General features: G+C 41.3%; 2 protein-coding genes across 9 annotated transcripts in view; both read left to right on the forward strand.

The window, feature by feature from the left end:
* The first annotated feature begins 4 nt into the window (after positions 1-4).
* LOC117561886 (beta-crystallin B3-like) lies at positions 5-2,720 on the forward strand. Its single transcript, XM_034239519.1, has 6 exons — positions 5-901; positions 1,293-1,374; positions 1,493-1,608; positions 1,743-1,875; positions 1,946-2,088; positions 2,183-2,720. Exons 2-6 carry the CDS (start codon positions 1,300-1,302, stop codon positions 2,535-2,537), a joined length of 822 nt encoding a protein of 273 aa, XP_034095410.1. The 5' UTR covers positions 5-901; positions 1,293-1,299; the 3' UTR covers positions 2,538-2,720.
* Positions 2,721-3,433: 713 nt separating this feature from the next.
* The window catches only part of cita (citron rho-interacting serine/threonine kinase a), a 53,998-nt gene continuing 29,598 nt past the window's right edge, over positions 3,434-27,833 (forward strand). For 5 of the 8 annotated variants that reach the window (XM_034239542.1, XM_034239544.1, XM_034239547.1 and 2 more), the window contains exons 1-22: positions 3,434-3,560; positions 3,834-3,956; positions 4,532-4,673; positions 5,244-5,419; positions 6,490-6,591; positions 9,279-9,421; positions 9,747-9,840; positions 10,242-10,448; positions 10,603-10,756; positions 11,913-12,102; positions 17,367-17,472; positions 17,962-18,105; positions 18,265-18,384; positions 19,694-19,864; positions 20,754-20,807; positions 20,899-20,952; positions 21,247-21,387; positions 21,959-22,087; positions 23,222-23,317; positions 23,582-23,698; positions 24,863-24,972; positions 26,780-26,954. In XM_034239542.1, coding sequence (XP_034095433.1) covers positions 3,855-3,956; positions 4,532-4,673; positions 5,244-5,419; positions 6,490-6,591; positions 9,279-9,421; positions 9,747-9,840; positions 10,242-10,448; positions 10,603-10,756; positions 11,913-12,102; positions 17,367-17,472; positions 17,962-18,105; positions 18,265-18,384; positions 19,694-19,864; positions 20,754-20,807; positions 20,899-20,952; positions 21,247-21,387; positions 21,959-22,087; positions 23,222-23,317; positions 23,582-23,698; positions 24,863-24,972; positions 26,780-26,954 — 2,727 coding nt within the window. In that variant the 5' untranslated portion in view covers positions 3,434-3,560; positions 3,834-3,854. The remainder of the gene's footprint in view (positions 3,561-3,833; positions 3,957-4,531; positions 4,674-5,243; positions 5,420-6,489; positions 6,592-9,278; positions 9,422-9,746; positions 9,841-10,241; positions 10,449-10,602; positions 10,757-11,912; positions 12,103-17,366; positions 17,473-17,961; positions 18,106-18,264; positions 18,385-19,693; positions 19,865-20,753; positions 20,808-20,898; positions 20,953-21,246; positions 21,388-21,958; positions 22,088-23,221; positions 23,318-23,581; positions 23,699-24,862; positions 24,973-26,779; positions 26,955-27,833) is intronic. The other 3 variants (XM_034239543.1, XM_034239550.1, XM_034239549.1) reach the window with 1 other exon arrangement.

Raw genomic sequence — 27,833 nt, forward strand, 5'->3', positions numbered from 1 at the left:
TTGTTATCTAGAAATATATATGTGTTCTTGTTGTGCCAATCATTAATTTAGACTGTTTTGTTGCGAGTTGCAGAGTGTTGGAGATATAAGCCCTAAAAATGTCTCCCTTCTCTCGAATATAATGGAACTAGATGGCACTCGTCCTGTGCAGCTCAAAGCAGCCAGGAAATCAATTTGGAACACTTATCAGCAGTGTCTCTTTCCAGGAATCATTTCAAGACTTAGTGTGCAGTTTTCAGATAGGAACTTTTTTCTTAACACATTGCCGTTTAGAAGAAAGAGTGCATCTCCAAAAGGTTGAGGGGCACTCCTGTGCTAGCTAATGTTACATCTAAGTCGAGGAGGGCGCAATTAATCCTATCTTATATGTTTACATCCCATGCTGTCACTAGCATTCTTACATAAAACAAAGTGCTTTAAGCAGCTGGTATCTCCAACTCATCCCCCCAAAAATCTGAATAGATAAATAGCACTCCAGCTAAGAGGACAAATATGTATTATTGATTTTGGGATAAAGATAAAGATGAAGAAACAGGCAGAAGATATCATTGCAAGATAGCTGTGTGGGGCCAATACTGCTGAGTGAGACTGATCTCTGTTCATTCTCTTGGCCAGCAGTGTGCCCGCTGTAGGATCATGGGCAGGATGGCAGCGTTTGCCAGTGTGCCAGGGGCAGAGGGCCTATTGAGAAGCAGTGTGATGGACACAATGGGTGCGACAGACTTGCTGCATCAACAGGCTTTTTGCTGCTGTGGCCATAAATAAACCATAAATACCCCCACTGGCCTCCACAGAACGCTCGCCAGGCCTCCACACCCACAAACACCCTCACACTGAGACAGACAGGAAAGAAGGAAAACAAAGGGGAAAGACGTGGTGCAGTGAAGCACAAGCAATCCAGGTAAAGCAAATTAAGATATTCCCTCTCTTTTAGGCTTTTCTTGTTATCCTGTCTCCCTGTCCCTTCTTCTATCTGCTTGCTTCTTAAGAAGCAGTTTGTGCGTGCACTTTTGATGTGATTTGATTTCTTACAGATAGAATGGACACAATAGGATTACGTTAAATAAACAAGTGAAAGGTCTGCAAAGATAGATTTGTGAACTATCAATGCAAGCAGCTCTGATAAAAAAAACAGCTTGAAGCCTTTCCTGTGATGCATCAAAGTTTGATAATTGTTGTTGGTGCAATTAACTGTATATACCCCAAAACATTACAGCTAAAACATCCTAAGAGTAAAAATCAATCCGATGTTGGCGCTCATAGGATTAAACAATGTTGTTGCTGTTCTTTAGAGACAAAATGACCGACAAGCAGGGAACCCCAGACCAGCTGCCAGCAGAAAAGGGCCAAGGAGGAGCCGGAGCCACATATAAGGTAACTCAATAATCACATGTCCACAAATTATTATGTGTCAATTTGAGATCTGTCAGAAATACCTTGACTTGGACTTTGTTGGAGATCACATTCACCCGACTCTCCACCTGTTTTGCAGTTGGAAGTTTTTGAGTTTGAGAACTTTCGGGGAAAGAAGGTGGAGTTGTCTTCAGAATGTAAAGATGTGATGGAGAAGATGCAGAGGGTCGGCTCAATCATCGTGGAGTCTGGACCGTGAGTAATCTAGTTTCACTTTATTGACTTTCATACAGTATTTATTGCATCTGCATCCAGTTTTCTAGCTGTTTTTCTTGCTTGGCATTATTTTTTTAGCATTTTGATGTAATGTATTTTCTCTTTACCTTCAGATGGGTGGGATATGAGCGTCCAGGTTTTACAGGAGAGCAGTTTGTGCTGGAGAAAGGAGAATATCCCCGTTGGAGCACCTGGACCAACTGTCTGAACAGCTACAGCCTGAGCTCATTCAAGCTTCTGAAAGTGGTCAGTATAATAAATGTAATATTCACAGATTCTCTCAGACATGATAAACCTATTGTTTTTTTATCTGCAGGACAGTGCAGATCATAAGCTGCACCTGTTTGAGAATGCAGTGTTTGAAGGTAGAATGATGGAGATTGTTGATGATGACGTCCCCAGTATTTGGGCATATGGTTTCCAGGACCGTGTGGCCAGTGCAAAGGCAATCAATGGAACGTAAGCTGTAACCTTTCCAGTGGTAAATGTCATATTATATATTTGTTCTATTTTTAAGGAAAAGTAAAACACTACTCTTTCTCTTCCCATGAAGGTGGGTGGGATACATGTACCCAGGCTACAGAGGGCCCCAGTATGTGTTTGAACATGGAGATTTCAAGCACTGGAACGATTGGGGAGCCAATGCACCTCAGATCCAGTCCGTCCGACGTGTGCGGGACATGCAGTGGCACAAGAGAGGGTGCTATATTGCCACCACCCCTACACCTCCCAATCCCGCCCCCGCCCCCGCCCCCACCCCCGCTCCCGCTCCCGCTCCCGCCCCCGCCCCCAATCCAAACCCAACCCCTAAACCTAACCCCAATCCAAACCCCACTCCCAAACCGAACCCCACTCCCAATCCTAACCCTGCTCCCAACCCTAAATCCCAAACTCAACCCCAACCTTAACACCATCACCTCCTGCACCACCGGGCCAGGCTAAAGGCAGCTGGCCAGTCCCCAGTCTCTCTATACTACGCCCCCTGTTAGTTTAGACTCTAGAGAATATATATATCACCATGCAATTTTGGAAAACTGTAACTGACAATAATGAAACATGTTAATTTGTTGGAAATAAAGGTTTGGCCCTGATTTTGGCTTTCTGATCATTTTTGCAAGTTATTTATTAAGCATAAATAATTCTAGAGAGGTGTTCTTTTATTCACAGTATTGTTAAAATTGCATGTCTATGAAGCATTAGGAGCAGCACTGGGAAACCATATTTAAATGTTTGGGGTAGTTAAATGGGCTATTGTTTAGGTCAATTTTGGGACAGTAGAAATCAAATATTGATACACATCTTTTAAGTTCCCATTTGTCTGTTAGATGTAATTTGGCACTATAAAATTAGGAAAGGGAAAATATTGACCTGACCTAAAAGCGATGGGCATGTAATGTAATCAGTTCAAAATGACAACTTTGTCAACAGGTTAATTTAGACATTGCTAAATGACAGGATTATGTTACCCCTTTAAAATTAGTGACATGTATCCCAACAAATAGTCCTGCTAGATATAAAGTAAAGCACCTGTCAAATGATAAAAACTCGTAAATTATGAGTTTTATAATTTGACCTATGTAACCTATTATTATAACATACTACGAGTCATAATATGTTGTAATTATAGGTTACATTTTTACCGTTAATGTACTCTCTAATATTCATGAATCTCTTTTGTTGTCTGGAAAATCAATGACAGGGCTGAAAAAGCAGTCATTGGTTAAACAACAGCTTGTCCCGCCCTCAAAAGACCAGTGATCCAATCAAACGTCACCTCCATTCACCAGGCTCGCGAGGTGGGCGGCAAACGCGCAAAATTTGAAAGTCGACCGGAAACAACGTTAGAAGAGAGGAAAACAGTGTGCTCCTTAGCATATCAATGCTTCAGTGTATATTTAGGACTAAAGTATAATAACCTGCATGGCAGTATGGTGAGTAACGTCCTCCCGTACACTTTGGTCTCTTGAAAAGTAACTGAAGGACACTTCTACGTGTCGCGTCAACGTTCTTGTTTGATAGCAAAGTTAGCAAAAGCTAGCTAACATTAACTTAGCATGCTAAAGGGTCGCTTTGTTGACATTTGTTGACAGTTATTTTCTTAGCTTTTCTAAAACCTTCGTCCTCCGTCTTAGATACCTTTTATTAGTCAACGCGTTTCATTTGAGTACTTACTTCCTTTTACTATCTGTGTGTGATTCGCATAGGTTGTCTGTTGTTAAGAAACAATGTTGAAGTTCAAATACGCGAGTCAAGGAAGCCTGAAAACGATGATGACCTCTGCGGACCCCATCACCAGCCGCAGCTCCAGGCTCAACCAATTATTTCAGGTAAAGTTGTGTATATCGTTGATGTCCTTATGCCATAACTGTAGACGAGCAGCCACCTTCTCCGCCAGCAGCTGCACAGACAGTGGAGCTCCTTCTCAAACAGTCTCATTCAGCTCCAGACAGATTCAGGAAGTCATTCCTGCCAACAGCAATAACTCTGTACAACAAATCACCTCTGGCTAGCAGAGAACTGCTCCATCGTTACTCTTTGATAACTTTCCTTAAAAAAACATTATTCTTCCATCTGTATGTAGTGTCTTCACACTGTACTTTTTACATTTATACTTAATTTAATATGCTGTGTCATGCACACTTAATGTAAATAATATCCTACATGTTTATTTTGTTAGCTGTAATTGCTCATGCATTGTGTATATTTTACAGAATATATTTTTCACTGTCAATATGTCTATATTTAACTTTTTTGTTCTGTTTAATTATATATTTTTTACATTTGATTATTTTACGTTTGTTTCCCACATTGGGGTCAATAAAGTAAATATAATCTATGTTGTACGTCTTAAAACCAGCCGCAGTAACTGTCAGCAGCTGATCCTGTGTCTGTGCGTCTGCAGGGCCGGGTCAGCCTGTGTGGGCCGCAGGGAGGAGGCACTTTAGGTCGGGAGGAGTTTCTGGAGGCTCTGCTGCTTCTCTACCAGGAGTGCATGTCCCCAGAGCTTATGAAGATACATCATGTGGCAAACTTTGTCAAAAAGTGTAAGCATACCCTTTACACACGTGCATGATATTATTTGTTTTGTTGTCTATTTGTGTTATCCATCTTATTAGTGGAAAGTCTGAAAGGTGTCAGTTGATTTGATTGGGTCAGCTTTTAAACATTCCTATTTATGTTTTTGGAGCTTTTGTTTTTGAAGACTATATTATTGATTTGGGCTCAACAGTCTGGAAAAAATATGTATTATTTAGTACTAATAATGGTGATTTTTGGTACATTATTATCACAAATATTGCTACTTCTCCAATTTCATTATTACACATCTGATAATTGTTCAGCCCTTATTCTTTCATTTTGTTTCTGTTTTCTAGTTTGAATATTCACAATTGGCAAATAAAGACCATTATACCAATATTGGTTTGTTATTTTCAATACCAGAATGACATCATTTATGTCATACCAATAGAAGTTCAATGTGTATGTCACTGTGTATCACAATAGAACACATTTTTGTAAATATAGTAAGTTTACATTTCAAAATCTTAAAAATGTGTGTCACTTAATTTCCCAGAAACAAAGAATTAAAGGCTGTCGGTGTGTTTGTGAATCAGTTTCTGAAGTGGTCTCCGAGCTGCGGGACATGCAGCCTGGTCCTGCTGACTTTGAAGTGTGTGCAGTGGTGGGCCGTGGTCACTTCGCTGAAGTCCAAGTGGTCCGAGAGAAGGCAACTGGGAATGTTTGTGCACTGAAGGTCATGGAGAAGGCCGTTTTACGCACTCAAGAAAATGTAAGTGACTGCTTTAATAGATTACTACAGTAGAGTCAACCAGTAGGAAGTATATCGAATATCAACTTTAGCATTTTTTTTTTTTCAATTAATGATTGGTGTTACGACATTAGAGGCCTTTTTATACCGATTACAGTCTTATATGTCACAGTAGGAATTTAGCACATTTATCTGAGTATTAAACATAAGATAAGAGATGGATGACTGGGACACACCACCATTGTAAATATTGTTACAAACAGCTGTGCTTTTCCTGCTGTTACTAGTCAAAATTCAGAAGCCTGATATGCCTGAGCATTGTTTTCCAACCATTATCAACAACAGCTCAGTTTCTGCACACTTTTTTAAAGGTCAATGATTTTAGACTTATTTCATTTAACCATGACATTGGTTTTGAAATGAACTAAATCATTTAGGGTTTAACATCCCCACTTACACATTACCAAAATGCAGTTGATTATCACCAAATAAACATGAATAAATCATGTAAATTGAAAAGAAAAGCACATACAAAGCCGTATCTGTAAGACTCAAAACAGTTTATGGAAATCTTGTTTTTTTTAATGTTTGCAATATCCTCCACGCAATCATTGTGTTTTTGTTGTTGTTCCAAAAACATTGCATTCTGAAAAAGCGCCACTGGAGGGGGTTGTAGGGTTGAATAAAACTTGTGGGCACTTTATCCCACAGCTGTGCTCTCTGGCATGTGACTAATAGAATAGATTTGAGTCAGAATAGTACATGAGCTCTGACAGGAAGGGCCTAACATGAGCAATACAATGAACAACTTGTTCACGCCACCTGGGCCTACTTTGCATAATCGTTGACACAATTATATCCCACTTTGGCTATGAGCAACATGAAATGAAGATAGTCGACAAAGAGTGCATTGAAATGTACTTTAATGTTCCCTATGGTTTAATAGAATAACAACATTGAAACCCCATTGGAGCTTTAATGATAGTAGCTTCTCAGTGTTTTCGACAGATGAGTTAATGTGGGTGACAAACACTGTGTAGCACTGCTGTTGCATTTATATACTGATGTCATGCCTTTTTAATTCTTCTCAGGTGGTTTTTCACGAGGAGGAGCGGAGGGTCTTGGCTCTGAACAGCAGTCCCTGGATCCCGCAGCTTCTGTACGCCTTCCAGGATACAGAACGGGTCTACCTGGTGAGACTGCTGATTGTTTTCTTCTCTGAGGATGAACTGAACTGGTTCCTTTACATACACTTCTACTTATCAGAACAAGGCTTTGGGGGTCTTTTGCAAACGGCCATAGACCAAAGGGGAGTCATTGTGTCATAAACATGCCAAGCCAATGGCAAACATTATGCAGTGCTTTGTGGGTGGATTATACGTTTTAATACCCAGGGTCCTACTTGCAATATGGGTCTGATGGTACTTCAGTTAGTAACCGTAGTATACTAACTGAACAAATGTGATGCCACTGCCAGCTTTAACATTGTTTACAAGAGAGGGTGTTTTAACTTCAGAGCGTTGTGTGTTTTCGTTCTGAACGGTGGGATTACAATGGTAAAGAAGTTACTCACATTACACAAATGATTAGGGCACCAACTAGGGCTGCTCAACTCATCGTATTTTAATCGCAATTACGATTTTGGTTTGCAACGATTATGAAAACAACATAATCAAAATAAAATGATTGTTTATTTATTTATTTAGATTAGTTTTTCAGTTGAATTATACTTAAAGTTCAGGGTGATCAACTGTTAAAAACATACTGTTCACATTTTCTTTTTCAATAAATGGATGCTTTCAAAGAATCGTTTTTAATAATCGTGATATCAATTATTGACCCAAATAATCGAGATTATGATTTTTGCCATAATCGAGCCGCCCTAGCACCAACCACGTTATATTCAAAGTGTTTATCGTACACCATTCATATTCATGGTCTTGTTTTCTATGTGTGTCTCGACACAAAGAGTAACATATTTCAAAGTCAACGTCTAAATGCGTTTTCAACATGTTGACTCTAAATCTTATCACTTTCAGAAATAGTATTATTTTGCATTAAAACCACAGTTAGGCGAAAAGAGAAATTGTCAGGAAGTGTTACTTTGCTTAACTCACAAAGTAGAAACAGGGAAAAGGTCTGATCTCATTAAAAGGTCAAATCCACCATTCAACAACCTAATAATTACCCACTCAAATATTACCTCCAATATATAAACTTGACCTGCTACTACAACTGTAATGTCTTTAATTCTTGTATGTGTTTCATGCAAAGAGCAGAACATATCAAAATGTTATATAAGGCAATGAACATGAAAACTTTATTAGAATGTGTCATATTACCATTTTCCTCCACAGCTGTGCTTTCTAGAATGTGACTAATACAACAGTTGAGATCAGTCAGAATAGTGCATGAGCTGCTACAGGAAGGGACTTGAAGTGAGCACTGAAAGGAACATCTTGTATCTCAAATAAATGCTTTGAAGCAAGCACAGGGAACAGTCATGTTGCAGCAACTTCAAAGTTGTGTTGTGTTATTTTGTTAGCCTGCAGGCGAGCCACCAGTAAAGCTAAGAGTCACCAGGGCTTTCTTCAGATTAACGACATTATTCAATGCCAGCAATTCCACTGGACAGGACCTCTAAGGACCCGCAGTCTTTAGTGTTGTTGTTCGAAATCGTAACTTAATAACAACAATCATAATGTCCCATCCCAGACACTATAACTGCAGATAAAAGAGAGAAAAACACATAAATCAAGCGGAGCTAACAGTTGTTCCAAAGCCTTTGTGTTCCACTTAAACACCGGTGGATTCATTTGCTTAAATATAAAGAAATAGGATCTTCTCCTTTGACTCTGGTTAAGGAAACGTGGGATTCTTGCCATAATGTTATATCCCCCGATCAGTCTGATGTTCAGCGGTGAAGCTCAGAGAGCCTGTCCAGTGTAAGCATCGTTATGGCTGTTAACCTCACAGAGGATCCATAGTTTCTCTAATGACCTGTAACACTGGCTTATGGTGCAGGAAAACAACCCTTTCCTGGCTCGCCAAGCCTCCCACTGTATACTGCCCTTTAGTTTTTCATTCACTCGCCCTCTCCTTATACCTTTCCGTCATGCCCCCTGCATGTCTCCTTTCTCTCTCCTTTCCTCCCCCTCCTGTCTTACCCTGCTCCCTAACTGAGCATGGAGGGAAATACAAAGCATCCATCTTTATCCGTGTGTCAGAGAGGCACCCAGTCTCCCTGTTGCTAGGTAACACTGGAGAATGCCCCCCTTCATTCAGACTCGCCGACCATTCATGCACCAGGAGCTCTCGCCTGTTGTGGCTGTATGGCTGCCACCACCATATAGCTTAAATCAGCCAGACCGGTGGCTCTTCATCTCAGGGTGCACACGGCACAACAGAAGACTTGAGTCAAACACAACCACGGTGGATTTGTGTTTCCAAACTTTAATTAAAGATGCTTAATGAGTTTTTGGTTGTGGCATGTTGCTTTTGAGTGTTAACAAACTGTGATTAGAGATGCACAAGGAGGTTGCAAATATGTCAGATATGGAAGACCAATCCTTTGACTGCAGCATCTCAGATATATCTGCAATCTTTAGTACTACTCCCTGTTACATAACTGAATCTATAATGCAGAGAACGGGCGTATAAGCTTCATTTGATAGGGCTTTGATGTGAGCTCAAACGCATGTAGACCTACACTTGTTGCTTTGTTTTCTTTCTAAATATAGACCTATTTAAAGGCATTCATAAATGTTTCAACAGCGTGTAATAGCTGTTCATTCTTCATCTCATCTAACTAACACATTCATTCAAATTGCCAGCCATTGTTTTATACTGCCAGCTTCTGACTGCACACACGTGTCTTCAGGCGATGGAGTATTTGCCAGGCGGTGACCTGATGTCCCTGCTTAACCGATACGAAGATCAGTTTGATGAGTCCATGGCTCAGTTCTATTTGGCTGAGCTGGTAGAAGCCATTCACGCCGTCCACCAGCTGGGCTACGTCCACAGGTAAAACCCCAGCAACCTCTCAATGATCACGTGTTAGGCCTTTGTCCAACACCATCATTATAGAAATACTCTTAGATCCTTGCTAAATGTCATTCTTTGTTTGCCTTTTGTTTTACTGGAACACATTATTCAGGCAAACATTAACAGGACATGAACAATGTAGCGATGTCATTTAACCTGAAGCACTCGGTATGACGTTATGTAATACAAAAACATTGCTGAAGTTTACAAATGTATTCCATTATCGTCGAGCGGCAAACATATTACCGTACTCGGGCAACAAACAGCTCTCTATCAAACCCCTTCTTAACTATCCACTTGGCAGAGACGTCAAACCGGAGAACGTTCTCATCGATCGGACCGGTCACATTAAGCTGGCAGACTTTGGATCAGCTGCCAGGCTCAATGCTAACAAAACCGTAAGTAGATTACAGACTTTGCTCGATGTACCGACAGCATATTTATTTGTTTCTTACGCAATTACACAAGTAAAAAATGGATGCCTTATGAAATCCAAAGAGAGATTGATTCATACACTTAACACCAGAGGGTACAATAATAATATCACAGGACTCTACACATTTCAAGTAGATGTTCCCAAATTTGAAAGAAGGGGTCTTTTGTACATCTTCTCGTCTTGTAGTTGCACTAAATCAAACGGCACTCTGCCAGCCTTTAGCAGTTGGTACTCCGTCATAAATCCAATGCAATCAAATGTTCTTCCTTACCGCATAAGTAAGAATACACTACCATCTCTTATTGTTTATGACTTCAGTGTGCTTAGCAGTGATATCATTGTGTGTTATTGATCTGTTTACAGGTTGATACTCCCACAGTGAATGTTGGGAACCAGGACTTCATCTCCCCGGAGGTCCTAGCATCCATGAATGGCGGCTCTAACAGCACCTATGGAGTCGAGTGTGACTGGTGGTCCCTCGGGGTCATAGCGTATGAGATGATCTACACCAGGTCGCCTTTTTCTGGGGGCTCTTCTGCCAAGACAATCCAAAACATCGTCAACTTTCAGGTACTCTCATCTCAACCGGTGCTGCTGACATCGTCCCTATCTGACCTGAAACAGCTTGCTGTCTATTAACCGTTCCCATCGTACTGCAGTCTGATTGAACTGAAGTCATATCTGCATCGTGTTCTGAATCTTTGTCCTTATGGTTTGCCCCCAGCGCTCCCTTAAGTTTCCAGAGGAGCCTCGGGCCAGTAAGCACTTTGTAGACCTGCTGCAGAGCTTGCTTTGTGGATCCAAACAGAGACTGGCTTTCCAGGGACTCCGCTGTCACTCTTTCTTCTCCAGTGTCGACTGGAACCACTTACGACAAGGTGAGGAGATTCCTCTCCCTTGGGAGTGTTCTTTCTTCTGTGAAAATGCTTGGTGTTGCTGTATCCACGTTACTGGAGAGATGATTTACGACTAGATGTCAGATATTAATGTTGTTTATAATACACTATAAGTGTGCTGTATGCGTGGGGTTGCAACAAACAGCGACTGCATGGCCAGTGGGGTTTTCGGTAGTAAAATAATGAGATTCTGTGTGCCGTTGGCAGTAGGCCAGCTCTTTCCTGAGGAGATTAGGGAGGGAGGCAGAGACAAGAAGCCAGGCAGACAGTCAAGATCTGCAACTCATCTGCTTCTCAACAGACGCAGCACACGTCTTTAGTGCTAGCGACACAGCAGACTGTGGCGTAAATATATGTGCGTTTGTTGAACGTCATTGTCGCCATCACATGTGCACCGAATGACAAAGAGTTTCACATTTTCACCTCACCAGCCGTGGGAAAACCGACTCATACCATTCACCCTTTGAGTGAGGCACGGTCACACGTGTAGCTGCATGGGAGAAGATGTTTATTTTTGATGTGCAGACACCTCATGTCTTGTTTTGTAGCCATTATCAAACATTGCTATGGCAGTCCTTCCCTACGAGCTGTTTATATTCATATCAACACTGAATGTTAATGAAGTTGTTTGTTGAAAATCTTCAGGGTTTTTAGCACGCAGTGTTTTTGAATGCAGGAGCTTTTTCTGCCTGTGTGTCGATCAGGACATTTATTCATTTGAGAGAGAAAATCAAATTGTCTTTAAGTAATAAATATAAAAAGCCAAAGAGTATTGCATATAAAAAAGATTTTATTCATTAAAATACTTGGTTTTTCTAGAATTGGGAGAGAGAGCTCTATGCTTCAGCTCGGGTCCAGCTGATTAGCTTGCTCTGCTGCAGTGAGGGAGAGTGAGTGAGCATGTGTGAATGAGAGAGAGGAGAAGGAGGGAGGGAGGCTCAGAGAGGCAGCATGTGCAGCAACGCGCGACTTACCGCACTCTAGGCTCCACAGCTCTGCTCCGTTCCTCCTCCCTTCCTTTCTCTTCCCTTTCTCCTTGTTGTGTTTTATTTATTTTGTAAACATTTTTTTTACCGCTCTGTTTGTCGCTGCTTCCTTTTTTCCTTGCCCTCTCTCACTCAATCCCTTTCTCCTGCAGTTCTCCCGCCTTTCGTTCCTGCGTTGCACGCTGAAGATGACACCTCTAATTTTGAGGAGCCGGAGCAGGCAGCCCCCCGGCCAGCCTCAGCAGCCCAGCAAGGAGCTCTGCCAGCGGGCTTCCAGGGCCAGGATCTGCCCTTTCTAGGCTGGTTCTTCAGCAGAGCGTTGACAACATTGGCCAAAACTGAGTAAGTGCTACATGTTTACTGGGCATTGTTTGGCTTATTTTCCAAAGACGACCCCCCTTTTTTCCTGTAGTCACGCAGAGACCCCCTGCATACACCTCTCTAACACACCTTTGTTGGTTAAAGACCCCACGCTACATTTGGCTGCTGCTCTGCCAATAGACCCCTCATTACCACGGCTCCAAATTCCAGGTAGCCTTGTGTCAGGTCATCTAGTGTGGTGCCCTGTGCAGTCGGTGTTGTGTCCCCATCATTAGTATTGTGCCCGTTGGGGCCAAAAAGGGTTTGGCCATATGCTGTGTCAGACCAGGAACGAGGAAGGGGGGGAACCCCCTTTTTCTCCGCTGCGCTCCGTATCTGATTCCTGTTTTTGTGCTTTGTGAGTGCACATAGTTGTTCCAATACATACATACATCAATTGAGAGGACCCGAGGAGCTGACTTTATCTCGCCATCGGCACTGATTGGTATGCGGCTGAGTGTGTCAATGAGGTTTGCTGAGAGGTGGGACCCCAGACATCGGCACACTCCCACCCTCCTCGCTGCTGTTATTGAGCTTTCTCTGTTACTGTGCAGCATAATGGGCTCCTGACTTTTATAGCATGGGTTTGGGACTTCAATTATCCCTAATGGTGTTTGGCTTCTTAACCTCTGATAATAACGCAAGAGGGTGGGTTTCATTGCTGTAGCCCCCATGGCAGTGCTCTAGCAGGTTAATGGTCCTGGAGACTGCGGATCAAGACAGCAGCAGCCACAGAAAGGAAATAAAAAGCATAAGCAGATGAGACAAGGAAAAGGATGAGAGCCCAGATCGGGGGAGAGTATCTATTTCTATGGTTACTACCGTGATGTTTTTCTTTTTTTTTTTCAGTCCCCACCCCCATCTTTACCCGTCTCATCTCCTCCTCTTATTTTCTCCCTCTTCTAATGTCGCTGTCCCTAGCTGTTACACCATCAGTCATCTGTTCATGGGTTTTGACTGGAGCCAGTCGTTTGCTTTGCTGCATTTAATTAGGAGGAACTCAGAGCTCAGAGAAATGTGTGTGTGTGTGTGTGTGTGTGGTGTGTGTGTGTGTGTGTGTGTGTGTGTGTGGTGTGTGTGTGGTGTGTGTGTGTGTGGTGTGTGTGTGTGTGTGTGTGTGTGTGTGTGTGTGTGTGTGTGTGTGTGTGTGTGTGTGTGTGTGTGTGTGTGTGTGTGTGTGTGTGTGTGTGTGTGTGTGTGTGTGTGTGTGTGTGTGTGTGTGTGGGTGCATGCATATGCGTGTACACATTCTTCATTACAATGCCAAAAAGAAATAAACCAAGAGCCAGGCATAATGAAATGCTAATAGGAGTTCCCACTATTCTTTTTTTCATTCTGTGTGAACTTGTCTGTCTGACTCCTCATTAGTCAAACTAAACAAAATCCCTCGCCTCAAATGTATAAGAAGCTATCTTGGGTTTAGTGTCAGAAAGTCCTTGAAAGGTGGCTTTTAGGCTCATTAGGTCCCGAGCAGGACATCTCGACAACTACTGACCAGATTGCCATTCATGGTTACTGCCAGATGGCCATGATGTGGATATTCATTGTCCCCAGAGGATGTTTCCTTATCATTTCAGTGGCAAACTTACTTGTTTTTTTTGTATCTCTCTCTAACGCCATATTTACAAAAATCTGCTGATGACATTCCTCATGTTCTTAATGGCTCTCTCAATTATTCTCTGGCACCACTGTTGAGCCCAAATGTCCCTTTTTGGAAGAAGGAAAATGAGAATTGCTGAGTCCATTTTGTCATTTCATTGAAAAGCAAAAGGCATAATTCAATCGGAAATATAGATGCAAGAACATGTTTCAGTCATAGATAGTCAATCTAATTTTGAACAAAAACTGTTCTTTTTTAATCAATGTGTCACCATTTATGTGGATGTTCAATTAGTGTTAATGGTAAATGGAGTCAATTGAAGCAATGCATTCCCCACTGCGTGCTACATTGAAGTGAAAAAGCCGATTTCTCCTGCTTGTGGAGCCGTGCTGACGCTGCCTACATGTTCCAGGAGGTTTGTGAACGAGTTCCTGACGCCTGTAGGCTTCCTGCCAGCCATATCCGTTTGCAAAACTGCAGCCTAGGGCCACTCTCCGCTCAATTTAGCCCGTACAGTATATTCTGGCTTTGAATAACTTGTATCCTCGTTCAAAACGTCCTCTGCATTCATATTTGGGCTGACCATTTTCATCGTTCAAAACTTAGCTAGTTTGCAGCACAAACTTAGAGAACAAGGAATTTAGCTTTTGAGTGTCATGTTAGCATGCACGTCACCTGGCCACCAAGAGGCGGAGAATAGAAAGCCATTAATACATCAATTGGGATCAATAAAGTATATCTTATCTAGTCTTATTTTAAACGGCCCCTTGAGGTGAACTAAAAAACCTGCATGTTTTGTGCTCCGTCTGTTCATTATTGAATTCTTAAACATTGTTTTTTCTGTGTTAGTTATTAGTAATGCTAGATTTAATTACAGTTAGTGCTTTCCACTTTCTACACAAATGACTCCATTTGCCACCCTGCTTGTTTAAATTGGTCATGTGTGTTCATTTCCTTCAACATGTGCATGCCTGTGTGAATGTATGTGTTATGTTTGTATTATTTTTGTTTACCCAATAAGTGCTTCAACGCCTTTAACGTGCACACCTTCCCTAAGTCTCTCTTTGAATCTCTTCAATAATGCAGTCCGCACTGGCTCCTTATTTGTTCCCTCCACAGTACATAGACATGACAACGAACATATTCCTCCGCTGGCATTTTCTCCCTTGTCAAAACAATTATTTCCTATTTTGCCTACAAAATCTTAAGAACAGTAGAAATATTACCCATGCTTCTTGCAAACGTTATTAGTTCCAAATGTAAAGCAAACGTGACAAGAAGCAGGAGCAAACAGTTGAAGGTGAAGAAGAAATCCCTCCATCTTCATCAACAGTTTCCAATTCATCATGGCTGTTTTACGAAGGAACGTTTAAATTGTCATATTATCCATGCAGTAGCCCCCCAAGACGCTGCAACTAAGCACTGAAGAACTTTATGAATTCTGATGTCTTACATCCATTTTTTATTTGCAACATATTCAGTATGTTGAAGTACGCCTCCTCATTGAATCTCTGTGTGTGTGTGTGTGTGTGTGTGTGTGTGTGTGTGTGTGTGTGTGTGTGTGTGTGTGTGTGTGTGTGTGTGTGTGTGTGTGTGTGTGTGTGTGTGTGTGTGTGTGTGTGTGTGTGTGTGTGTGTGTGTGTGTGTGTGTGTGTGTGTGTGTGTGTGTGTGTGTGTGTGTGTGTGTGTGTGTGTGTGTGTGTGTGTGTGTGTGTGTGTGTGTGTGTGTGTGTGTGTGTGTGTGTGTGTGTGTGTGTGTGTGTGTGTGTGTGTGTGTGTGTGTGTGTGTGTGTGTGTGTGTGTGTGTGTGTGTGTGTGTGTGTGTGTGTGTGTGTGATGGTCGATGCAGAGAGGCGGACGGAGCAGTTCTTGCTTCGTGATTATTTGTAACGCTGTGACTCAGTCTGAGTCAACTCTATTAAAGATCCCCTTGCTGTATTTCTGAACTCATTCATACAGACCCATTCATTTATTTAGAGGACTTCTATTCAGAGTTTCTCTTGTCTCTGGCCAAGGGAAGGGTGAACATTGAATGTGAGCTCCAAATTATTCCAAAAGAATGGACAAAAAATCGTCTTACATAACCAAGGAAAATAAGTGCAATGGACACACTACAGCTCCCTACAGTCACATTATTTTGTCGGGCAAACTAAAATAATCCCAGGTCTACTATGCGGTTGTTTTTGTTTATGCAGTCTGTTTTGAACAATGAATGGATTATACTCTGCCCTTCCTCACTTCAAAAACACTCTGAATGTTATCCTCTTAATTGATTTCAGTAACTCTTTGTGTTACGACTAGGTGTTATTAATCGTCTGCTAAAGACAGCTATAGTCAAGGCTTATTTTCATGCTCTGTGTCTGCTCATTTGTGATGAGTGGGTGTTGTGTCTGCGTTTCAGCGAGCTAATTTCAGACACAATTCAGGCTCCCTGGAACATGATGAGACTTTCACTTATCCTCATTCTGCTTAGCTGGTATGTTTGAGAATGTGTGATAGAATGAATGCTCTCTCTACCAGCGGTGTAAATCCCACGTTTCATCACAAAAGGATAGATCAATTATTTGAAAAACAATATAATTCAATATTCAATATAATTAGGGAAGCAATCCAGACGATATCTTAGGTGAGTAAATCACAATCCGTTATATTTAAATCCACTCTCAAAATAGGATTTGGCATTTTTTTAAGTGGGCTCTTCCAGGCATTTAAATAAAAAAAAATAAAAAGATCTATTAGCGAATCTTAAAGATGATATATATGTATCAATGTTTTCACTTTGCATCAATGACACATGACACATCAATGATGTATATCAAATAGTGTTAATTTTGTCAGCTATCTTTTTATTTAGTCTTAGTCCTGTGTCAAATGTCCTTGTTAGTTTTAGTCATATTTAGTCACCTTCATCCTGTTGTTATTTAGTCTAGTTTTAGTCGACTAAAAGTCTGAGCATTTTAGTCTTATTTTAATCAAAGACAACTAACTATTTTAGTCTATTTTTTGTTAATGAAAAAAACTGTTGACATTTGAGTCTTTTTTAGTCATCAGATTATAAAGAACATTTCAAACTAGTTTAGCCAAAACCAATAATTTGTCATTTTAGTCAAACTTATTTCACAATAAGATTATATCTTGTCCTTATTTCATGAAAGCCACAGGTCGAATGATGAAGAATGCAGCTTTGCAGACTGCAGAGAGTATCAGGTTTGTGGTGTTTTACCTGTGTTATGGCCACACTGCTTCCCTTCTGATGAAGCAATGCATTCGCTTTTTTTCTCCTCATTGTAGCGAAAATGGGCCCAAATATCGCCTCGTTTCTGTCTCCCAAACAGTGGTGGTGTTAGACTTTTTCGTTGTCAGTCCTTTTTAACGCGACCACTGCTCCCAAGCCTTGTTGTTTCCATTTTCCTTTCTGTTAAATCCTTTTTCGTCAAGGAAAGTAAAGAGAGATTTTTTCAAACCCCTCTCGAGAGTCTGAGTCCTGAAGGATCTGTTAATGAATATTCTGCAATGAAATCACTGTCAAGCGGCTAACACACACTTCATGCTCATGTTTTAAGTGCTACGAAGCTGTAGCAGATAGTGTTTGTTTAGATTAGTTCTAAACATGTATACATGTTGTTGTTGTTGTTGTTGTTCTCAGGTCAGTGTCTGCAGGCCTCAACTCTCCTGCCAAGACCAACTCTATGGAAAAGAAGCTACATCTTAAAAGCAAAGAATTACAAGATACTCAAGACAAATGTCACAATGTGAGGATGTACTTCTCGCCATTTTGTTCTCTTGTATACATGTTTTAGTCATTCATCACAAGCCTCAATGACAAATGAGTCATTCGTATTTTTAAATGTAAAATCAGCTTCATCAACCAAGACAGAAATGACTAAGTAAGTCCACTGTTTGCAGACTGCAAACAGAGACATGTAATCTATCTATGTTTCCATATTGTAGGACTTATAATACTTATTTATACTTAATTATTAGATTAAGTTTCATAACCAGACGTCAGATGTTTATCCTGGCTAACTGGCTGAACACAGATCAACAGGCTTCTGGTGCTGCTGTAACATGCCAACTTATTCATGTTGTGTACAACATTACAAACCCATTTGAAGCATTGCTTTGGTGATCTAGCTATCTTTAGATTTGAATTTGAGCACCTTCAAGGCAAAACCGCTTTAAGTTGTCGACCTTTAGAGTTTCAATGAAATGGTAACTGTGCTGTTCTCCGATGGATACAGATGGATCAGGAGATCTCCAGGTTTCAGCGTAAAATGACTGACCTGGAGTCAGTGCTCCACCAGAAGGATGTGGAGCTCAAGGCCTCCGAGACTCAAAGGGGCATCCTGGAGCAAGACCTCGCCACCTACATCACTGAGTGCAGTGTGAGTCATCATAACAACTGCGTCTGTGTGCAGAATTTGAATAAATGTTTAAACATGCAGACATTTGGCGTCCATGTCCTCCGCTCCTCAACACAAATCTGTATTGATTTGTCCAAACGGCATCCTTGAGTTTATGTGGTGGCACATGTGTGTCTGCAGAGCCTGAAGCGGAGCTTGGAGGAGGCGCGTGTGGAGGTCTCCAGAGAGGATGACAAGGCCTTGCAGCTGCTGCACGACATCCGCGAACAGAGCAACAAGCTGCAGGAAATCAAAGAGCAAGTATGTCATTTTCATTCAAGAGATGCGCAGTCTCCTCCCTCTCATCATGATAATGATGTGGTGCATTTAAAAAAAATGTTTGTAACACTTCAAGGTATTTAAGCTAAAGAAAAGCTTCATATTATTTGAGAACACTCTTCTGCTTTCCGCAGTGTCTTCTTCACGCTGCTTTAGCTGATAGAGGAGTAGCAGTGAGATTAGACTCTTCTCAGTGTGTCCCTGTTGCAGGAGGGGCTTCCCCTCTGAGGACTCCCTCGTCCTCAACACCTCCATAAAGGTCATTCCTGCAGAACTGCATGCCTGCAAGCTACAAAGTCGCAGGAGACTTTGATCACTACTCAAGAGATTCGCTCAGCCTCCTCCCAGTGGAACCACACACAGTATTTAACATGTTTTAATCAGCATTTAAGACTCAAATTACAATTGAAAAAAACCCTCTGTGAGACCCATTGGAGTGGCCTGGTGTATCTTACTGCAGTGTCTTCTGGTATACATTAAGTTACACATCACAAAGCTATGCGTTTACCAACATCTTTTCTCTGCAAACACTTTTGAAGATGAAACCGTTATTTTGATTTAGTGCAGAGTTGCCAACTGCAGTTTTTAAAGTTGTAATCATTGAGTTGTTACCTGTGATTTTGACACTTTTGGTGATAAATGGACATTGCTTTAGTGCACTGCGGTTCCTATAGATCACTGCACAATGAAACCGTGTCAGCAGATCTGTAAAGTGTATCTGTATCTGGGTGCCATTGGCAGGATTTGTTGCTCTTACTAAGCTCAGCTGCTCCGTTCTATCCGTTCTAAACAAACTCCTTCTGCTGTTGTATTTTGTCAAAACGTACACATAAAAACCTGCTCACTGTTTTTGTGAAGAACATTTATGTAAGAAAAACACACTGAATAAACTAGCTTGTCATTGGTATGTGCTAAAACAATGCTGAGTTCAATCGTTTTCTATCAATTCATATTTGAAAATGTCACGGCTTAATACTTGACAAGTTTTTCTTTGTAAAATAAAAAATAAATAAAAAGGTTGCAGAGAATGAGTGTGATCACAGCCTGAAGTCTTTGGGCAGGTTTCAAAACATTTATTATAGGGGTGTCACATTTCAATCAGCAGTCCTGTTCTGCACACAACATTGTATTTTATGAGAGATATACAGTAAGACGGTGATATGGTTGGGGAAACTTGACCGCAAATCTTAATGTTTACAGTCGGTTTCTGGATGGCTTTGTCTTCCACATTATTGACGTGTGTGTGTGTGTGTGTGTGTGTGTGTGTGTGTGTGTGTGTGTGTGTGTATAGGAGTACCATGCTCAGCTGGAGGAGATGCAGGTCACCATCCGGCAGCTGGAGGAGGACCTCTCCGCCGCCCGGCGCCGCAGCGACCTCTACGAATCTGAACTCAGAGACTCCCGGCAAACAAGTGAGGACCTCAAGAGGAAAGCTGTGGAGTACCAGCAGAGGATCCAGAAGGTATGTTTCACACCAGACATGTTTATACCTCATGTAATGCAAATGTGCATCAAGTAGCATTAGGAGGGTCATGTTTTGTAACTAGTTTCTGAAACATAATTGAATATCATAATTGGTTGTTGGAAAAACCTGCTAAGGGTCACGGATAACAAACTTTACTCAAATCATTGAGATGCAAATCTAAAGTACACACTACTTTTGTTTCTCAGACTGTATGGTTGGAACATCTGTTACATTTAGTTATTTATAAATATCATAAGCCAGCAATGTATTCTATATGAACCTATAACAAGGGGTCACAACTGAGCATTCGTATAGTACACTACAATGAAGAAAAATACATAATAAGAGCTAAGCTTTGAAAGTTTGACACTGAGCTAGAATCTTAAACGTGCCAGCTCACGAAGACGAAGATTTTACATTTTTTCTTTTTGTCCCAAGTCTTCTCCTTGTCTCTGCTCCTTAGGCAAGCACACAATCAAACAAAGCATTTATAGTTTTATACGTATGATACTGTCCTTTCCTCTCATGGTTGTTTTGTAGTGTCATATAAAACTCGATGCCATCAATCCAGCATTATCAAATAAAAAGATTGCAGGCCACCTAGTCTGACAGTCTAATGGACTTTATTACCAAATATTTATTTGAAAATGACATTATAATATGTTTTTTGAAGCCTCAAAGATACCCTTAAATATATGATATTCAGATTTCAGCTTAAAAATGAAAACATCTCTGACCCGGGGCCCTCTGCTGGAGTAATCACATCTCCCTTCTGGCCTCTTGGGACTATAGGAAGGCTGCTGCGCTCGCCCGTTTTCCACAGAAACCACTATAGAGCACATTATTGTTCTCTATTGATCTCCACTGTATGCCAATTACGTTTCAGGCTAAAGAGCAGGGCAAAGCTGACGTGGAGGAGCTTCTCTCCAAACTAGAGAAGGTAACCAATCAGGCTTGTCAGATTGATCTACATGCTCCCAGCTGTGGCTACAGTTCATGTTTTTAATGACTTCACTGTGCTTTGTTTCCAGACCAATTCTGAGCAGCAGGTGAACATCCAGGAGCTCCAGGATAAACTGTCCAAGGTAAATTCAATGCTGGCTTGGTTACTGTCTTATGTAATATTCAAGTTGTTCAGATTTTCAGTAAGATGATGTGTTCTTTAAATGGGAATACATCCTTTCAGATTGTCATTTCTCCTGATCCTTTGTAAAGCAGGAGTATATATTCCATTCTGCAGCCTGCTGTAGCTTTCTGTTTATTCCCCCAAGAAGCATTTTTTCAATGTCACAGAGGGTAGGATTTGCTGAAGCATATCAGGAGGTTTGTCTTGGGATGCACTAACAGCGTCTGACCTCCTGACCCCCCTCCCCCCCCAGGCGGTGAAAGCGAGCACAGAAGCCACGGAGCTGCTGCAGAACGTCCGGCAGGCCAAAGAGCGGCTGGAACGAGACCTGGAGCGCCTGCGAGGCAAAACCGACTCTAGTGACACGTTAAAACGCCGCCTCAGAGAGACGGAGGTACCAGAGTGAACCCACAATCCTGAATCATTCAAAAGTGTTAAATAATGCTGCTTTGTTTGTTAACCCTCCTGTCGCGTTCGGGTCAAATCTGACCCATTTACTACTTTCATAAATATTGTGTTTTACATTTGATTGCCTCAAGGCCTTATGATATCCTCAACAGTAAGCATTTGAACATATACAATTGCTGATCACCACTTTCTTTGAATTTTGATTGGTTGAGTCAACTTTGTAGCACCTATGGTGTTCCCGGTCAAAAAAGACCGCCATAGGAAATGAATGGGTAACCCTAGATTATGTGAATTTTGGAATACATTTGTATTGTCTATTCTTTGTATATTCACTGCAGTTATGAATGTAAACCAGTAGTCTGAGACATTGTTTACAGCTCTAAAAGGGTGTTATTGTGTTGATTTAAGAGCAATTAAGTCAAATTTGATCAGGAACGCCAAAGTAAGGGGGGAGAAACAATCACGACAGGAGGGTTAAATACTGTTTCCTGTCATTTAAAAGTCACTCTTGAGAAATGTGTGTGGTCGGCCTTATGTTATTCTATTTGGTGTGTAAGCAGGAAGGCAGGAAGACCCTGGAGAACCAGGTAAAGAGGCTGGAGATGGTGGAGCGGCGGGAGAATAAGCTGAAAGATGACATTCAGACCAAATCCCAGCAGATCCAGCAGATGGCTGAAAAGATCCTGGTGAGAGAACCACAGATAAGGCCTGCTAATACTCTGACCCATTCAACTCCTAATTCCCCCCCCCCCAATTCATCTTGCTCTCTCTCAGTCTACTCCTCATCAGTTATCTTAGCACACCACACACACTTCTGTTTGAAGAGCTCTTTGCTAGAGGAGACCTGAGTGGATACTTTTTTACATACACATCATTTTACCCGTGTCATCATGAGCAGACACCGCACCAGCAGGTTTTTGGAGTTCCAGCTTTTTGATGCAAGTTTTTTTACGTCTCTTCATTTTGATGTTTGATAAGAGAGTATAATTAATAGAAGAAAATACCTCTGTTGTTAAGTAGATGTTGCCATTTTGTCTTTTGTAAATCCAGCGTTTTAGGCTACATTAAGCAGCACTGTGATAGGTTGTTTGTACTGCATTATTAACATTAAGATGATTTGGTTTTGTTGGTTCATTTTTGATTTATGGTCATCGTATTCGATATGTTTTTATTCAGTAATAATTGGCCGCATAGGGCAAAATTCCCCCAAAAGTAATTGCACTAACAGAGTTCTTACGGTCATTAAAAACCTGGAAAAGTCATGGAAATTCAAAATGCTAATTCCAGGCCCTGGAAAAGTTATGGAAAACAATATTTTTTTGGAAAAGTCATGGAAATTTAACTAAAGTTGCATCAAATATAATTTATATTTTATCTAATCACCGAAATAGTAATATATAATATAATGATAATAAATACTGTATCGTATAGTAATGAAACGTAAAATGGCATTTAACGCGAGGTATTTTGCTGGTGAGAGATTTTAGTGGCTTTAGCCTGTAGAAGCTAGTAAGCCTACTATTTGATTTGTTTTAGATAGGCACAACATGTTTCAGACCTTATTTTCCTGTTCCATGTTCAAATAAACCATTTTCAGTGGTACCGCTGAGAAAGAGTAATTTTTTTGTTCATGGAAAATTAGGTAAAGGTCATGGAAAAGTCATTGAAGATCATTGGTGAAAAAGTGTATGAACCCTGACATAAAACTCAACAAAGGGGAGACATATATTGTGTTATTTTGCTTGAAAAAAGCTGCATTTAAATTGCCCTGTGAAGAACGATTCCATTGTTGAGCCTGTTTTGAACGCTGCCCCCTCCAGGAGCTGGAGGAGAATCTGAGGGATGCTCAGTCCACAGCCCAGAGGATGGAAACCCAACTGGTGCAGAAGGAGAGGCTTTATGAGGACAAGATCAAGGTGGGCTACATTTATATTCTCCAGGCTCCTGAAACGTTGCATCTCTAGACGTGTTTTGTCAGTCCTGCCACTTTAAACCATTCTTGTGGAATCATATAAATCGGAGTTGTCAAATGCTTCACAGTGTGCTTTTGACACCACACTAATTACTGCTCCCATTCACAACTATGACAGTTTGAGCATTTGTTTTAATCATTGCCTCAATGCAAAGCAAATGAAAGATATTTGTGTGCTTAATTGTTCTGCTGGTTCTGTCTGATGAAGGTTCTGGAGGCTCAGATGAAGGACGACCTGGCCGACAAAGAGAGCCTGGAGGCCCAGAAAGCCCAGCAGCAGGAGGAGTCCAGAGAGAACTGCAAGATGCTCAGTGAACAGAAAGCTGTAAGGAAACACTACAGGCTTTTTAAACAAATATATCCTCTTCAGTGTTTCCCCCCTAACCCCCCCGGCGAGAAAAGCCAAAGGCCCCTTAACCTATTCGCGTGGCCCACGCATCCACCCCCCCTCAAATAAGAAAATACATGCGTGAGGTCATGGCTACTGTAGACAACGTTCTTGTTGCTCCGTGTTGCGTTGTTAATGAGTGAGACACACCGGAGTTGAGGATCTGTGGGGTTTATTCTCCCAAAAATATAATTTACAATTTAGGCATTTAGCAGACGCCTTATTCCAAAGCGACTTACAATGACCAATTCCAGGGACATTCTCCCTGGAGTAACCGAGGGCTAAGTGCCTTACTCAAGGGCACACTAGTAGTGGTGTTCCAGGCGGGATTTGAACTCGCAACCTTCCGATCACCAGCCCACCTTTATTAAATCAATGTATGGGAAACACTGCTCTTTGGCATTTACTGTACGTGCTGAGGTGGGATTTAAAAAAAGACTGCCTAAAAAAATATTTAAAGTTTTGCAATTGTTTTCACTTTGTAATGCCAAAGAGTACTTTAGCGGTTCCTTTTGCAATAGTAGGAACAGCATCAATATCATTATGAATAATAATACCTTTTATTTCTAGAGTGCTCTTCATGACACTATAAATTCTTAAAAACATCATTAAAAACAACACAAAATATCTAAAACATAACAGTTTAAAAGCAGTTTTGAAAAGGTGAAGGAAATTGTCCCTCATTAATATTTTATTCGAGTCCAATTCAATTTCTTCTGGGATTCAAAAGCTAGACTTCACCAATGTGTATTGTGTTTCTTTCCACAGTAATTTGTTATAGTGGCTGAAATGTATTGGAGTGTGCCGTCAGATTATACTTCATGTTGCACTATAAAGCCTGAGCTCAAGTCTTAATCTGGTTAACGTGGTAGAATTGAGGTAGTTAAGGAGCTTTTAGAGACAGTCATCTGATGTTGAATGTAGAAGATTCAGGCAACACCTAATGGACTTAAACAGGATTTGACTGCAGTGCAAAATTCAGTTTCTCAAATTCAAAAAGTGCTGCTGACATATACTGTGTTTGTACGTTGATTCTTAGTAGCATTTAGCTTTCTTTCAATGGGAATATATTCTTTTCTGTGTGTCTCCCTCTGCCTGCAGACCATTAATGCTATGGATTCTAAGATGAAGAACCTGGAGCAGCGCATCTCTGAGCTGTCAGAGGCTAACAAGCTAGCCGCTAACAGCAGCATCTACACCCAGAAGAATATGTGAGTTAACTAGACCTTCTGCCCACACTGTGCTTTCATGAATGCCCCCCCCCCACCCACCCACCCACACACCGATTCTGTCTCCTCCGGCCTCCAATTGCTTCATTAGTGCACTCACATCACTTTGCCTCATGCATTGTCTGTCTCCCATGTGTGTAAGTGGTGTGTCATCGCTGAGGTTAAAGAGGCTGTAATCAACATTTAATAATAACAAACTCAAATGATGATATGAAAACGCTCTGAGAACTCGAGTGGGGTCTCTTGTAGTGATGAACCCAAACAGAATCAGATGAATCTGCAGCGTTGGCTTGCAGCTCAATGTTTAGCTGTCCAGCCAACAAGTTTACCATTTAGATTCACTAGTGCCAATCTAATAATGCTGTTACCAGGTGCAAAGGGTAGCTGTTTTCAGGATTAAATGCTTTAAAAACAAGTTGTACACTGCTCAGCAGCAAACAGCAGATAGACAGCAGCCATCTTACGATTTAGCAGCGGAAGAGTTGGATATTTCCCCCTGGAGTTTAAATTAATGAGTGAATCTATGACTTACATTCATAGGGTCACCAGAAACACCTCTACAAATGAATGATAATAGTACTCTTTAAAGGTGCGGTAGGTAATTCACTTCAGAAACACTTTTTGTTATATTCCATGGAATGCTCTTAACATCCCGATAGCAATGAATATATAATAATAATAATAATAATCCTTATATTTATTATAGCGCTTTATCAATGACTCTCAAAGCGCTTTACAAATACACATTACACATACAGATCATACATACATGTAATGGTCATCGACTGTGGACAATACCCACAGGAAATGCTTTGACAATAAATACATTATCATTTCATCTGTGGAAGCTGTAGTACTGTAAAAAGCACGACCAATCATTTTAGCCAGGCCGGCTAAAATAACTGGAAGGCCTACCTGCCTTCCATCTGTGCACAAACTTATCTCGTGCCCTCATTGGTCATGTGCGCGTTCGTATGTGTTGGAGGAGGGGCTCTGTAAGGAAGTCTGAAGGAAGGGGCAGATTTTTTTCGGCTGCATACTTTCAAATTCTAGCGCACTCGAGCTGAATAAGTTTACTATATCTCCTAAAGGTAAATGTCGAAATTCTCGCAACCACTTGTGTCTGCTTCCTCAAAGGAGCCAAAACAAGTGATATTGCTGGTTTGAATACAGAAAAAGCAGCGTTAACAATTCTTAACTGAAATGTATTTGTTAGGGATTTGAATATACATTTTAGTACATAAACAATGTTATCACCTGTGGGGGAAACTTCTGAAGCAATTGGAAACAACACTCAGAGAGACACGATGGAGAGCTGGAGCTTTGATGGCATACACTGACGGTTTATTTGGAGCTTCGGCTGGAGAATTCACAAGACATGTCACGGGCCACGCTTTGACCACACGGTTGAGATGCCACAATCAGTTCTGAAGAACTCTTCTGTAGCTCGAGGTTTTAACTAGTTCGGAGTGTAATAATCAACAAGCTGGCAACAACAATGCGCCCAGCTGCCCCTGGAGATAAGAGAGATAGCAGCAATACCCAAGGCCGTAGAACTATGCCATGGGAAAGGAGACAGTAAAGAGAGAAAACTATGAACTGGGTCGAAGGTTGAATACCTAAGCAAATGATTCCCTAACAACACCTGAATGAACTACTGCTTACTGAATTAGCTACTGTACATCCATTGACATGTATGTGTTGAATAAATGCTATAAAACTATGTATTTGAAAGACATCTGCTTCCAAACAGACAATGAAATTGGCATATTGTGTATATTTTTGTCAGGAAAGCCCAGGAGGAGATGATCTCAGAGCTTCGGCAGCAAAAGTTCTATTTGGAGTCTCAGGCAGGCAAGCTGGAGGCCCAAAACGCCAAACTGGAGGAGCACCTGGACAAGATGAGTCAGCAGGAGCAGACCAAGAGGACGCGGCTGCTGGAGCTGGAGAGCCGGCTGCGGGAGGTGAGGCAACAGGAAGCAGAGATACCAGGCAAAATCCGCAAGCTCAAGATTAAGTCATTCACGCCGTGTACATCATTACAATCCACAAAAGGAATTAAGGCAGCTGATCAGCTAGCGAGCTCAGATCCCTTTCAGATAAATGGCTAATTAAATACTGTAGGTCTGTAATTGCACCGTGCTAAATAACCATTGGGCCTAAGCTTGTCCAGTGCAGCCAACAACATCCTTCAGTTGTTATCTCTGGAACACTGTAATCTAGTCTGTTTGACACAATTAAAATACAGTGGAAAAAATACAAGTTTATGACATTATCGGGGACAAAATTCGGGGTGTATTTCAAGGTCCAAAGCGAGAGACACAGCCAAACCCAACATCCACTTACAGATATCTATATTTGCTCTTTTAAATGCACCACAAAATCCCTTATATAGCTGTATGTACATCCAATACAAACCAAATTCGATTCAAGGAGTTTTTAAGTAATTGAGAACAACACCCCCCCTTCCTCCCGTGAAAGCTCCCAGCCCCCCGCTGTGCTGTCTGCCGATGTTGGCAGCGGACAACCTGCTGACTGAATGTCATAACTCTACCTCCACACACTCTTCCCCACTGGGACAGGAAACACAGATTGTCACTAATGGCTGGTCTTTCTGCACTCCTACACACACACCCTGTTCTCTCTCTCCAACACACATATATGTACTTTCAGATAAGACTCATACGGAGAAGATAAATTCACCCTAGTGTCCACATTATATTTTGTTTAAGCACTCTTCACAAGCACTGAGTGTGCATGTGTTCTTTAAAAAAGTTGGGAAAGGTCCCAAATGATTCTATTTTTAGGTTTAACCATCTATGACAGTAGGGCTGCAACAAACG

The sequence above is a fragment of the Gymnodraco acuticeps genome, unplaced genomic scaffold (assembly GCF_902827175.1).
Source record: "Gymnodraco acuticeps unplaced genomic scaffold, fGymAcu1.1, whole genome shotgun sequence".
Classification (NCBI taxonomy): domain Eukaryota; kingdom Metazoa; phylum Chordata; class Actinopteri; order Perciformes; family Bathydraconidae; genus Gymnodraco; species Gymnodraco acuticeps.

Coding starts and splice junctions, on each gene's coding strand:
- LOC117561886 (XM_034239519.1), top strand. CDS start 1,300: ATGACCGACAAGCAGGGAACCCCAGACCAGCTGCCAGCAGAAAAGGGC. Junction 1,609..1,742: donor ATCATCGTGGAGTCTGGACC/GTGAGTAATCTA, acceptor CTTTACCTTCAG/ATGGGTGGGATATGAGCGTC. Junction 2,089..2,182: donor GCAAAGGCAATCAATGGAAC/GTAAGCTGTAAC, acceptor CTTCCCATGAAG/GTGGGTGGGATACATGTACC.